This window comes from Megalops cyprinoides, chromosome 6, assembly GCF_013368585.1.
Source record: "Megalops cyprinoides isolate fMegCyp1 chromosome 6, fMegCyp1.pri, whole genome shotgun sequence".
Taxonomy (NCBI): domain Eukaryota; kingdom Metazoa; phylum Chordata; class Actinopteri; order Elopiformes; family Megalopidae; genus Megalops; species Megalops cyprinoides.
Genome location: NC_050588.1, coordinates 22,336,804 through 22,349,392, shown reverse-complemented (window position 1 = coordinate 22,349,392; position 12,589 = coordinate 22,336,804). Strand labels below are relative to the sequence as shown.

The 12,589-nt window shown below is 41.3% G+C and overlaps 2 protein-coding genes across 2 annotated transcripts; both read right to left on the bottom strand.

Annotated features, from left to right (window-relative positions):
• Positions 1 to 1,985: 1,985 nt before the first annotated feature.
• On the bottom strand, positions 1,986 to 4,516 carry cav3 (caveolin 3). Its single transcript, XM_036531162.1, has 2 exons — positions 4,194 to 4,516; positions 1,986 to 2,538 (listed from the first exon to the last, which is right to left on the bottom strand). Exons 1-2 carry the CDS (start codon positions 4,302 to 4,304, stop codon positions 2,197 to 2,199), a joined length of 453 nt encoding a protein of 150 aa, XP_036387055.1. The 5' UTR covers positions 4,305 to 4,516; the 3' UTR covers positions 1,986 to 2,196.
• A 4,381-nt stretch (positions 4,517 to 8,897) lies between these two features.
• Positions 8,898 to 11,956, bottom strand: LOC118779585 (caveolin-2-like). The gene is made up of 3 exons (XM_036531756.1): positions 11,786 to 11,956; positions 9,977 to 10,164; positions 8,898 to 9,048 (listed from the first exon to the last, which is right to left on the bottom strand). Exons 1-3 carry the CDS (start codon positions 11,954 to 11,956, stop codon positions 8,898 to 8,900), a joined length of 510 nt encoding a protein of 169 aa, XP_036387649.1.
• Between the last annotated feature and the right edge of the window lie 633 nt (positions 11,957 to 12,589).

Here is a 12,589-nt window from a genome sequence, read left to right as displayed (position 1 = left end):
TCAGCAGTGTTTATATGTGTTCATCAGTAGATGTATTTTCAATTTAAAAGAAAAAAAAATAGGCACCTGCTTCTTGCACATGGTCTTGAAGTGAGACTGAAAAATATGGGGGTTGGAATCCTGTGACCGTTCTGACCTCCCATGATGCTTTGCTTAACAGGTAGCCCACACTTCATTTGTTACATGGACTGATTGCATTCCGTGGATTCATTCACCAGGGCTGACAACAATAGCCAAGATGGTTATGATAATCAGAAAAGACCCAAACTGATGTGCCACACTTGGTTTTTCAGTTATGAAGGTACTTTATTTTTGTGTAATGTGTATTTTGTGGATGGATTGGTTGGATTTGTTGTTCCTCTTGTTCTGCATTACGTAATATGAAGTCACCATTTGCAAATTTTAGGAAATTATTCATCTTACAAAGAAAGAGTCATTGCAAGACAAAATCAGTTTTGTGGCAGGTATTCCCTTCATTAATCAAAAACAAACAAAAGATCACTTCCTTTTCAACCAGTTGTTTGGTTACTTTTTGGTTTTTATTTAAACATTCTATTCTTATATTTATGTGAAAAATAATTTCTACATAATTCAATGTATAGCCATTTTTTAGATTCACTCTGTCCATTTGCCCACCCTCTCCCCCATGAACACTGCACACAGATAATTACTCCCATTTGTATAGTCACATGAGAGAGAGTAAACCTAACATCTCATGCATACTTTGTGTGATGAGTCTGCATTATATCCATTGTCGAAACAGTTAAGGAATATTGTGAAAATTATTCCTAGAATTCACAAAAAATTGTTGGAGATGTCCATTTAAGGACACAAATTACCATATAAATTGTTAAAACCAGGTGACTTACAATACAATTGAGGTGAATTTTCAGATTTTTCTAATCGTATGGTGATTCTGTTATGTCTTTGGAGTGACTTTAACTTTTCTTCTTCCTTTGTGAATGTTAATTTTTTTATGTTGGTGCGACTTCAAAACCTCTACCAAGTTTTTGAAGTCTGACCAACACAAAAAAGAAAACTTGTGTATATATCAGTTATTTATTGAAAATAAATTGTATGTTAGAATAAGAGCATAAGAATGACTCAATTGAATATTGAGTATTAAAAATGATGACATTCAAAAGCCATGATATACTTCTATGTGTGTGTGTGTGTGTCCATCCATCCATACAGTTCACCAAAGATGGCTGCCTTTCTTCTCAGGATTCCTTGCATTCAAAAGAGGCTAATTGTGGAGGGAAAAAACGTTTGTGATTTCTGCGCAAAAAGTTTCAGACATGCTTTCTCTTCAGCCATTATTATTAATGTCCATTTCATGTCTGTTGGGAGATTCAAGCTTATATTGTGGGTCAATATAGCAGTAGATGGATCATATTTAGTTTTTGCCTTTATCTTAGTGTTCACATACTTGGCTAAACATCACATTCCATGAATTAAAGATTCCTACATCAACCTCAGCTAACCTAGCCAAGGCTGCTATCACAAATCCACAGAGACCTCTTCACTGACTTACTGTTTTAGTGTTTTCTTTCTTCAGCGATATGGAGAAATCATATAATTGCTGCATGAGTGGTTAATGAAATGCTTCCATGAGCAAGACAATTAATACATGTTTAATTATTTCTCCATCAATGAAGCAATTATCATAAATATATACTATGGAAGAACACAAAACTCTGTTTACTGAGTTTAACATTATTATTTTTAAAATCTTCTAAATCTTTATTTACTCTAAAATCTTTAAAATATAAAGTTCTTTATCTAAAGCTTAAATTATCTACCTAAACAGATTTTAGATTTTTTGTCTTTGATAAAAGTACCTTGAAAAGTGTTTTTGCATGTAATTTCAACAACAAAAAAAAAAAAGATCTGAAAAGGAAAATCCTCAGAATGTACACATATTCATATCTATCTCTACTTATCTCTCTACATATAAACAATGTTATCACACTCTGAGAGCTGCCTTTGCCATAAGTGATGTCACCTAGATATGCTAAGAGGCAGAAGAGACACTGTCATCAGCACTGCACCTCATCGACAGGTAGTGACACAGAGGCCTGCCTATCACCAAGGGCTTGAGCATGAACAGAAATCATGCTCTGTGTGCTGGGGAAGGGGTCACAGATCTTATGAAAGAGTTGGGGCTCTCACACAGATGGCGAAGATGTAAAGGGGTTATACTTCTTTGCGCAGGGCCACACGGATGCTGCTGAAGATCTTGCCCAGGGCCTCGAACAGTGGATCGCAGAAGGTGTGGATGCAGAGGGAGTAGATGCGGCTCAGGCACTGCGTCTCGATCATGTAGCTCTTGATGCAAGGCACCACCGCCCAGATGTGGCAGAAGGAAATGCAGGCGAACAGGAAGCCCCACAGCAGGGCGACCGGGATGCCAAAGATGGCCGACAGCACGCGGTAGCACCAGTACTTGGAGACGGTAAAGGTGGTGTAGCTGGCCTTCCACACCCCGTCCAGGCTGTGGGTACCGTCAGGCTCCGCAATCACATCCTCAAAATCTACCTGAAGAACAGAGGGGTGTACATTTGGTCCTTACTGATGTCCCTACTGGTAATAACATGGAAGGAGCTAGCTGCTTCTTGAACAGTTACCTTGCCTCTTCATTAGAGAAACTGATAAGCATGAAGCTTGTTACTGGTCTCAATAAAGCATAAACTTTTCTGTTGAGATACGTTCAGTAGCAGACAGTGGTGTCTCTGTTAAGGTTACTGATGGCATGTGTTAAGGTAAAGTTATAACACACTTGCTCTCACATATGAATTAACCTACTGATCCAATCTGTATTTATGAAGTGTTTATGTTGGGAGTAAATAACCATAATTGTGTGTTTCAGTATCCAAGGTTCTGTTCCTGATTCAAACTGGGTAGAGTACTTTACTGCCGTGATGCCTCTCAGTAATTGTCAACATCAACAAACCATCCTACCAATGAAAGCAAGGCATTGAAATAGAGAGTTGTTCTATTTAAGATTATTAACCATAAATGAATCTATGTCTTAGTGGATACTCATTAGAAGTAGTTATAACCAGATACAGGTAAGTGTATATCTGTAACCAAATAGACCTGTGTTATTCACTAATTATTCACTGTAGCAGATTTGCTGTTCTCCTGATCATTATGTGGATGTAATGTTTGATGAGTGTTGTGTTGATGAAGTGCTGTGCTGTACAAGAACTAATTCATTTCTTTTCACAAGATGAAAATGAAAAGGAAACTGGAGAACTGGCAGGATCAAGAACAAGTATCTGTGACAAAAATACAGTTAGTTTACATTTACAGCTCAACACCACCTATGTTTTTGTATGTTGCTGTTTTTCTCCAATGTATACACTAGGTATAGCCAATAGACTGTACACTGGGAAACATAATCCTTCAGTAATCACATTCACTTGTAAGAGAGAGCATGCAGGGGTTAGATAAATGTGCATTTGACCTCATATTGCTTCAGTCTGCCAACGTTGTGGAAAATGATATTCATCAGGTTACCACTCTCCTTATTTCCATATTATTAATAGGCAAAGCAGTGTATGGCCACAGCATCCACAAACTCTGGTAGCATCGACCACTCCTCAGTTTCCTCATGTCACTTTTGTGTTACCATTTCTAAACATTTTAATAATTTCAACATAATAAGAAAATATTTATATTCAGCTGTACTGGGAACTATGCATGGCTCCTGCTGTAGTCATTCAGACTGATGTCAATGTAATTCAGAAAGCCTGTTACAGAACTAGAAAGCCCACTTCACTCATAAAACCTACTTTGGACCAAACACAATATGAATTGTTTCAGAAAACAGCCTTAAGCTCACACCAGTTTAATGCATAACTAACTCAACACATTTGATATACTCCTCACTTTATGACTCAGAGGATTTTCAAATGAAATTTCAAAACACAGGAACACAGACTGACTCCATTTTCTGTCACAGCCTTTTCTCCCCTTCCCAAAATAAACGTCATATCTCGCTGTGGCAGCGGAGGCTTCAGGCTATTTCTGGAAACGTTGCAGTAGCAGACCACAACACACCCACATGAAGAACGGGATGCACGAATGCAGGGTTTCACAGACCCCTGGCTTTAGTGCGGACTTGGTCAGTCCTTGCAATTCAGTGGAGCTGCACAAGCACCGAGCACAGTCAATGTTTGTCCACATACCTTGACCACATCCTCGTTGATCTGCTTGGGGTCCCGGTTTATGAGGTCGATCTCTTTGGTGTGGCTGTCCCTCAGGATCTTCTCCTCACTGGCGTTGAGCTGCTCCGCCATGGCTGTAGGGGTCACGGGTGTGGGAGAGGCGGGCGGAAGATCAAGGAGACCTCAGGGTGACACCTCAGGGCAAGGGCGAGAGTGAGGACAAGAGTAAGAGTGGACTGCTCCCGGCTCCTGTGCGCCTCTGCTGTCAGCCAGGCGGCACGCCTGAAATGCCAGTGGACAGCTGCTGCCGACAGCCCGAGCCCTCCTGTCAAAAATGGGCCCATCTCCCGACCCCCTGCTACCCCCACCCGCTGCCACCCCTCCCTCGCCCTCGGCACATAACTCACAGTAAGAAAACATTTCTTAAAGGGGAACCCTGGGGCCCGTGTCACATTTCACACACACCCGCCAGATCAATTTTGCCATCATTGCAGGATGGCACGAATTTCCACCCTAAGGTGATGCACCCCAGGGCCCTTGCATTGACACTGCTGGCTAACAATGATGAGTTTGGGTTCAAAAACACTGTGTCTGGTTACTACATGAGGATTTAACACTCACAAAATATTTAAATAGTGCTGATGAAAACATGGCCTAGACACTGTTTGTTTAGTTGGAAACGTCTAGAAGTAAGTGATGTTTATATGAAGGGAAAGCCTATAAACTACATGTCAGAGATGGCCAAGATAAGACCCTGAGTGCCATGGGGGCTCTACTGTCCATTTGATATATTTTCGGTTGCTTTTTGGTGTGATTTGATATCAAACTGATTGGACGTCAAACTGAATAACCTGTTACCACAGGTCTCACCCAGGGTTGAACGTGGTCATCGTACTGTGTGTATGTAAACAGCAGAGGTGGCGTCAGACACTATGAGATGATCAGGGTCACGTCAAGTCATTCAAATTTAAAATTCAAATTTAAAAATGTGTCTCTCAAATTTTCATGAATGTTTATGCAGAAAAAATATATTAAGCGCCATTCATTCTTTTCTCTTCTGTTATGGAAAATAATGGGCACAGGACAGTTATTGCACAATGTCTAAATGGAAGATATTTCTTTGTCTTGGGGCCCAGGGAGTTTGTTGGCAGTTAGATATAGCTCTCAGGATGGCCATTTGTTTTACTTATCATGGAAACTCTTTCCTAAACGTCGTTATAACAGGTTTTGTCAAAGATGTGGGCAGCACAAAAGTGATTTGTTAATCTGTGGATATTGTTCAGTATCTCAGACTTTTGTGAATGAATTTCAGGTCCTACACATGGGTGATATTTCTCAGTGTGTAAGCTGCCATACAGGCAAATGTATTTAATGTACAGCAATGCTGCAAGCTGTTGCAATTTAGTATGAGCACAACCGGATGCATTTTCTGCCTTAATTGATACTATACTGCTTGAACTAACCTGAACGGCCAAAAGTATGGGAAAATATTGCAGTAAGCAAATGTTGGTCGTGCATGTTTTCCATATTTGTTTTGCACATTTGGCAAGAGATGAGACTGAAAAATGACATTTCCATCAGCAAGAGACAGTGGGGAAAGAGCAGGAGGAAAGGAAGGGAGGAAGTGGAGGAGGAGGAGGAGGAGGAGGAAGAGTGATTTTCTGAGAAGGAGGAATGAGAGACAGAAAGAGAATCTGATGCCAAAACAATGAAAGTCAGTGGTTTTGGTTTTGAATTAATCAATTTTAGAGAAAGAAGTCATATTTCAGAATCATAGCAAAAGGACACAAAAAACAATTCAAATTTAGGCTAGTGTTATAAAAGTGCTGTGCCGGGCACACATCCACAACTTAATGTGATACCAGAATGTTTCTTTATGGAAATAGGACAGCAATGATACACAGCATTGATATCACCCTCTTGCTAAAATTCACACTATAACATTTGATCCTCACCCCCAAAATAACACCCACTCATTCAGAGCTTTCCTTCTCCTTGAGAAGTATTTTTAGATTGTTGTCTTTTTTTGGTCATTTGAGTGCTGTTTTTTTTCCTCTATAAAAGCTTGCAGTTGGGTGTGTCTTCTACAGGGCAGTGCAGTGAGGTCATGTTCCTGCCTCTAAGTGCTCACACAAAGCAGGACAACTGTGAACTCTCATTAAGGGAAGTGGAGGATTCAGATTAAAAGGGTGTGAGGGCAGAGGGATTAGCTAGACTAATTAGACAAAAATGATCATCATTTGGTCAGGCGGTATGCAGGGGGTGGAAGTATGGACATTGTCGATAATGGAATGTGCTGGGCAATGCTGTGATTCTCCTTACTGTCTGCAGCTTTTTAAAAGTCTACCTTACTGCCTACCGCTTATTAAAAGAACAGTACAGACATATACCGAGCATCTTCTCAAAGTACCCCCTCGCAACAATAAGACAATGTCTTCAGAAGGAGTAAGGAAGGGTAGGATAGGGTAGAGTAGAGTAGCGTAGGGCAGGACAGGGTTGGGTGGCTGGGGGGTATATGCAGCTCCTAAGCTTCACTTGTTTATCCCTGGTTTAAATGCAAACATTTTTATGCAAGTGTTTTCAGACATCACTCTGTATCTGGCAGTCACTGAGGCTAATGAGAAATATTGAATGAATAATGTAAGTGCTTGTATATGTGAGTCACAATCGAGGGAATATGCGGAAAGTTGGAGTGATTAACCGGCCCCCTTCGCGTGATAATTCTGTGGAGGAACACAAATTGCCTGAGAAACAAAGAAATATCGGGGAGTGTGGGAGTGGGGTGGGGTGTGGTAGGGATGGGGGGGGGGGGGGGGGGGGGGGCGTCCATGAAAAATAAGCACACAGAAAAGCAGAAAACTTAGGCATCCAGCTATGTGACAATGATTTATTGGAACATTTCAATCATAATGATGTAACAATATTGTAATATAAATTGTTTTTGACGTCCAGAAAGAAAAATGGGATCTGTTACATACAGAAGAGACTTTTCATTCCTCCTCATAGGATGTGCTATGAATAAAGTCTGAAGAAAGTTTTTTTAATCTTTGGTTTTAATGTGGAGCCCTTTCAACAATGATTCAAATAAACAACAGAGCAATGCATAAGATTTATCTGACAGCTTTAAAGGGGACTTCATCTCTGTTGCTGTAACAACACTGTGAATCCAGTACTCACAAGCATCAGATCAAAATGTCTCCATGTTGGACACAACAGTGAGGAAATAGTTGGCTACAAAATGTTGACACAAGGAGAAAATGTTTGCCAAAGTAACCAAAAAGTGATGGACTTGATGCAATTTTAGAAAATTATTTAATTACATAAATCCGTCGCTAATTGCATCTCCAAATGTGCTGGAATCAAGCCCTCTGAGACTGAAACAGTGCAGGACACCTCGGCTGTCACCCCGAATAACAGTGAGGCGCTAAATCCCTCAGCTTTCGGAAAGCTCTTTTCTCCACAACCTAAGACCGCTTGCTCCTGAGAACAAGGGCTGAATTCGCCAAGTCAATCAAACAACTTGCGTGAGTGGCAGGCCTCAGGCACATCACTGGCCAGCTGCTATCCCGGGTCAGGAAGACAAAGGCCATAAATGTTTATGAAAGTCCCATTTAGGTGCCCAAAACATGCCCAGGATTTTTAGGCTGAGTGAGGGCGTGGCGGTGAATGTTAAATTCTGCAGGCTGAAATGAGGAAGGCCACGCTCATACCATGCAGTCTATGGTCACTAAACACAGTCTATGGAGTCTTTTCATTTTCACCCAGGTACGGCATTTCCTGTGCCTGTGCCACTTTCACACTCAGCCCTCTAATGAGTGAGCGCCACCACTCCAGAGGGGTTTGGAGAGCTTCTGTTTTTCTCCAGTTCTTGTTCCATGCACACCTTTACTCTCTCAATAGGGTGCCTTATGATTATTTTCAGATTCTAAAGGCCACACCACTGTGTTCCTTTGTTGATGATTGATCAATGATCCATTTTTCACCCCAAAGCCCATTAATGTAAAAATAAATGTACTGTTCTGTGTTAGCAGGAAAAAAGAGAAAAGGCTGGTGGCAAGTATTAATAGTATTTTAAATCTGGTATTGATTTGATTACCCACCAATGGGAGACCTTAGTTTGTATCCATGTGACAGGGTGCCCTAAAATTGACTGAACTGAAAACCGCATTATTACACAGAAAGAAAATTATTTTGTGTGAGGATCTGAGTTACCTGTAAATGTCTGTATGTCTGCAGTTTCTCTTGCATTTAGTTAATTATCTATTGTGGTAGCAAAAAATGTGCTTTGAATGTGTTCCCAGAATATGTGCCTCAATAAATCTGCAAAGTCATACATAATATGTGAACTGTAAGATCATCTAGTGATTCATTCAAAGTGGACACACAGAACACTCAGCAGGTGGTCAAAGTGCTTTGTGAATGTTTTAAAATAGAATTTCTTAGAATGTATTTGGTAACAACACAATATTTTGTCGAAATGATAAAATATCACTCATATGACCTGTCCATCAATGTAAAATTATAACAACAGTGGTTGCCAGCAGTGAGCACCAGCAATTTCCCCAAAGCCTTATTCACTGTCATTTTTTTTCAGGTCTTGTGTCTGTGCTGTGTCGAGCACGATGCCAGCAGCTTCCCTTGTTTTGGCTGCAGGCTGTTCACTCCCTTTGAAATTGATCCCCCTGGGAGAGGGATTGCTGTGCTGCCCTCCCACAGCGGGGGCGGTCATTCTCGCGCTAGACGGACATTGATGGCCCCACAGCATCTTCCCATGCTGCTAAAGAGAGGGGAGATGGCGATGTCCAGCACGCTGCCCCAGATGGTCTGCACCCAATGCATATTGATCAGGAAGAGCTGGACACATGGCATGATCAGCCTGTGGGGGATGGGAGACAGAGAGAGAGAGACAGAGCAAGCAAGACAGTTTTTCCACTGTAAAGGGAAAACAAAATGGAAAAGCAGTTATATGCGCTATGCCTCTCAGGGAATTGGTGAAATCTGGGACAAACCTTTATAATTTTGCTGAAGATAAATCCACTTTCTTATATTTATTTTTGCCAAAAATAAAGTGATGTGCTTTCTCCTTTTCTCTCCCTTGATACCTCGACTGTTTAGCCAATCAGACTCACGGATCTTTCAAAAGCATGATATGCATAAGGGTTTTATTATTGTTTCATTATGCATATCCACCTGTCTTTTGGCTTACAATCTTTTAATATGGTGAAAACTCAGAACTTGTTCTCGTTACTGGAACGGAGAATTACCTGGACACTCTTGAAAGTTCTTTCGCACATTTCACCTCGAACAAGGACTGGTCTCTGTCAGTGTCACATTCTTGAATTGGAGGTAACGCATGAGCTTGTCATTTACAACCCAAAAACAAAACACCTCTTTAGGCTATCAACCTCCCAAAACATCCATCTTTCTTTCTGTCTTTCTCTCTCCCACTCGTTGCTGAAGCGCATCTTTTCTCCCTTTGCTGCATCTGTGTAGTGCAGTGCTCCATATGCTCACAGTGTGTAATTCTCAGGGTTGACAACAGAGAAAACGAGTTGACCATGTGTCTCCATTTCACTTTTATTTTCCAATTACCGAAAAGGCCTCTGTTCCCAAGCCTGCATTCACTTCGAACCCCTGTCTGTCAGTTCTGCGAATAGCATTACGGGGGACGAGTAAATCACAGCGTTGGATTAACTCGTCCACCTCCCCGGGGCTAACCGTCTCCATCTGCACATACGTGTCTGCACGGAGCTGTATTTCAGTGTCAGCCTTCCTGCAGGGTTGTTTCCATAGAGGAGACATACCAAATGTGGAGGCAGCTCAAGAGGGCGAAGAGTATTCCTGCGACCAGAGATACGGGTACGGCGAGCAGGAGGGAGATGATCCTGTAGAACCAGAGCCTGGACACTTCAAACAGAGCATGGCTCCAAAGCCACACCTTGTCAAAGCTGCGTACTGAGGGAGGCTCTGCGATCACATCTTCGAAGGTAACCTGGAGGGAGAAGAAAGGCCTACAGTGATGTTTTATCTATATGTGGGTATACTGCCTATGCTATTGACTGGGAGAGGTGGTCCCTATGGCTTTTCAACCCATTTACTGACATTTATGGTAGCTGTAGCTTTCATAAAAATGTTCAATAGGTCCTTTATTTTAATATCCCAAAGAACCGTTTCTGCTGCTGCCTCATGCAAGCCTGTAAAAACCCAATATCCATCAGAAAAACTCACAGGCTACTTATCACCACCAGCATCAGAGTTCATAAAATACACAATCATCAAAATACTGTTAATCATGCTTTCAAGAATATCTTTAAATGCTAATTATTGCTGATGCATACCATTATGTAGTGCTATGATGCACTTAGATATCATATGTTTGTGTATACTAACCCCACCTCCAAAGTCATTTGAGTCATCAATTGAGTCATCAATTTGTTTTTTGCCGTGAGTCACATGACCGAGCCACAGGCTCAGAGACACTGTTTTGGAGCAGGCCTGAGTGTAATGGAAGTGCAATGATGCACGTCACTGTATTGTCAGATTACAAAACAGAGTCATTTAATACTAATACTTACAAAGTCAGTGATTACAGATCAGGTGTCTGTTGTGTAATGACACAATTACACAATTGGAATTACCTTCAAGCCATTGGATTTAAAAGAACAAGCTTGTATTATATTATGGTCAACAGTAGCATCATTACAATGGTACCATATTACCAACAACAGTGTCAGCTCCAGTGTGACTTTTGTGCAGTTTATGGCTGATACCTACATTTAGCCCTGGGTAAATGTCTATCTCCATGGATCCACCCCAAAATTATGCACAATCACAACTGTCAAAAGTTAATTATTGCATGTAAACCTTGGATTAGGAGGCAGTAAAGACATTGCTCAGCACAGATATGCTAGATCAGTTGATCTTTAGAGTTAATTATGGAGGGAGAGAGAGATTACAATCTCAGATCAGGGAGATAAGAGAAAGGATGCCTTTAGCATGTCATCTCCTCTAGAGGTCAGGAAAGGCACATATAAGTGACCTTCACCTTCATCAAATGGGATTTCTGAAACATAAGAGATGATTTGGTCAGTGCTGATATTATGTGTTTCAATGTGCACATGAAACTCATTGATGTACATGTTTGTGAAGCAAAACCGTCATCCACCAGCAAGTGTGCACCTAATGCTTTGAGAATTGCATTGATTGCATTGAGGAATAGAAAAAAATTTATTACCTCTATCATTCTCCCCCTGATTTCCTTAAATTGTAAAGTTTTATATGACCATGAGAAACACCTTAAAGACAACCAAAGGACATTATTTAAAATGTTAGTCATTTACCTCATTTACCTATGTTAGTTTGAGTGTCAGCTTGGAAATTGGAATTCTTCACATGCACCTCATTCTTCCCCATCTCATTGTGAAAAAGCAAAGTAACATTTCCCAGAATGATTCGAATGAAATGTGCAGGTAAACATATTCCTTTGCTCTAACATCTCTCAGACGTTTAAGAAAAAATCCCCTGTCCCCAGTAGAAACTTACAGTATTTTGACATCACCTACAACACAACCTTCCCGACTGACTCCTGGTGTGAACACCGATAGTGTCCTTACCTTCAGGCTCTGGTTGACTCCTTTAGGGTCCCTGTCTTTCACGGGGGGTCTGGTGTCCCTTTTACTGGAACGGCCATTGTCCTCTGACTGTGTCTCTGACTGCCCCTCTGACTGCAGCTCAATCCCATCTAGGTCAATCTTGGTCACCTCCTGAGATTCCCCCTGGATCATTGTGCCTGTGTCTGTATCTGTGGAGTGAGAACCTCCACATGATGCCAAAAAAAGGAGGGAAGCTGTTCCCCACCCCCCCTTCACCTCCACCTCCACCCCAAGGCACAAAGGACCAATTGCACTCCTGGATCGAGGCTTCTCGTCACTGGTATGACAGCGGGGTATAATAAGAGTCTGACCACCGCCATTGGAATGTCCAAATTGGCTTTCATGAGAATCATTGTTTCCAACATTCTGAGACTGACAGGTCAAATAAAAGGGGTCATTAAAGCCCAGGTGTGAAATTTTGCTGCCTGGATACTGAGTCCTGTTCCAAAGTGCTAATGGAAAGGATAATGAGCCAACCATAGTGATGGAAGATGGGAGAAACTAGCAGATGGCTGGCAGAAAAGAGACACCATTTCAATCTAGGGCTCTGAAAGATTTTCAACACCTGTTGTTGACAGAGGTGTGGCACTCTGGATTGTGATGGCTTTAGTATAGATGTGCACAGACCAAAGAGTAAAAAGAAAAATTTCCATCACACCAAACATTTAACACCTGGGCACAGTTTCCCAGAAAAAATCACCAATTTATCAAAAAAAAAATCTTCAGAGAGTAATACTAATGTTTCTGTCAAAGGACGTAAGTGGG

Bases quoted from the DNA above. Each gene is read 5' to 3' on its own strand.
- cav3 (XM_036531162.1), bottom strand. From the start codon at position 4,304: ATGGCGGAGCAGCTCAACGCCAGTGAGGAGAAGATCCTGAGGGACAGC. The intron at 2,539-4,193 runs GTATGTGGACAA...TCTGTTCTTCAG, and splicing joins TCAACGAGGATGTGGTCAAG to GTAGATTTTGAGGATGTGAT.
- LOC118779585 (XM_036531756.1), bottom strand. From the start codon at position 11,956: ATGATCCAGGGGGAATCTCAGGAGGTGACCAAGATTGACCTAGATGGG. The intron at 10,165-11,785 runs GTAAGGACACTA...TTCTCCCTCCAG, and splicing joins GAGTCAACCAGAGCCTGAAG to GTTACCTTCGAAGATGTGAT. The intron at 9,049-9,976 runs GTATGTCTCCTC...CATCCCCCACAG, and splicing joins TTGAGCTGCCTCCACATTTG to GCTGATCATGCCATGTGTCC.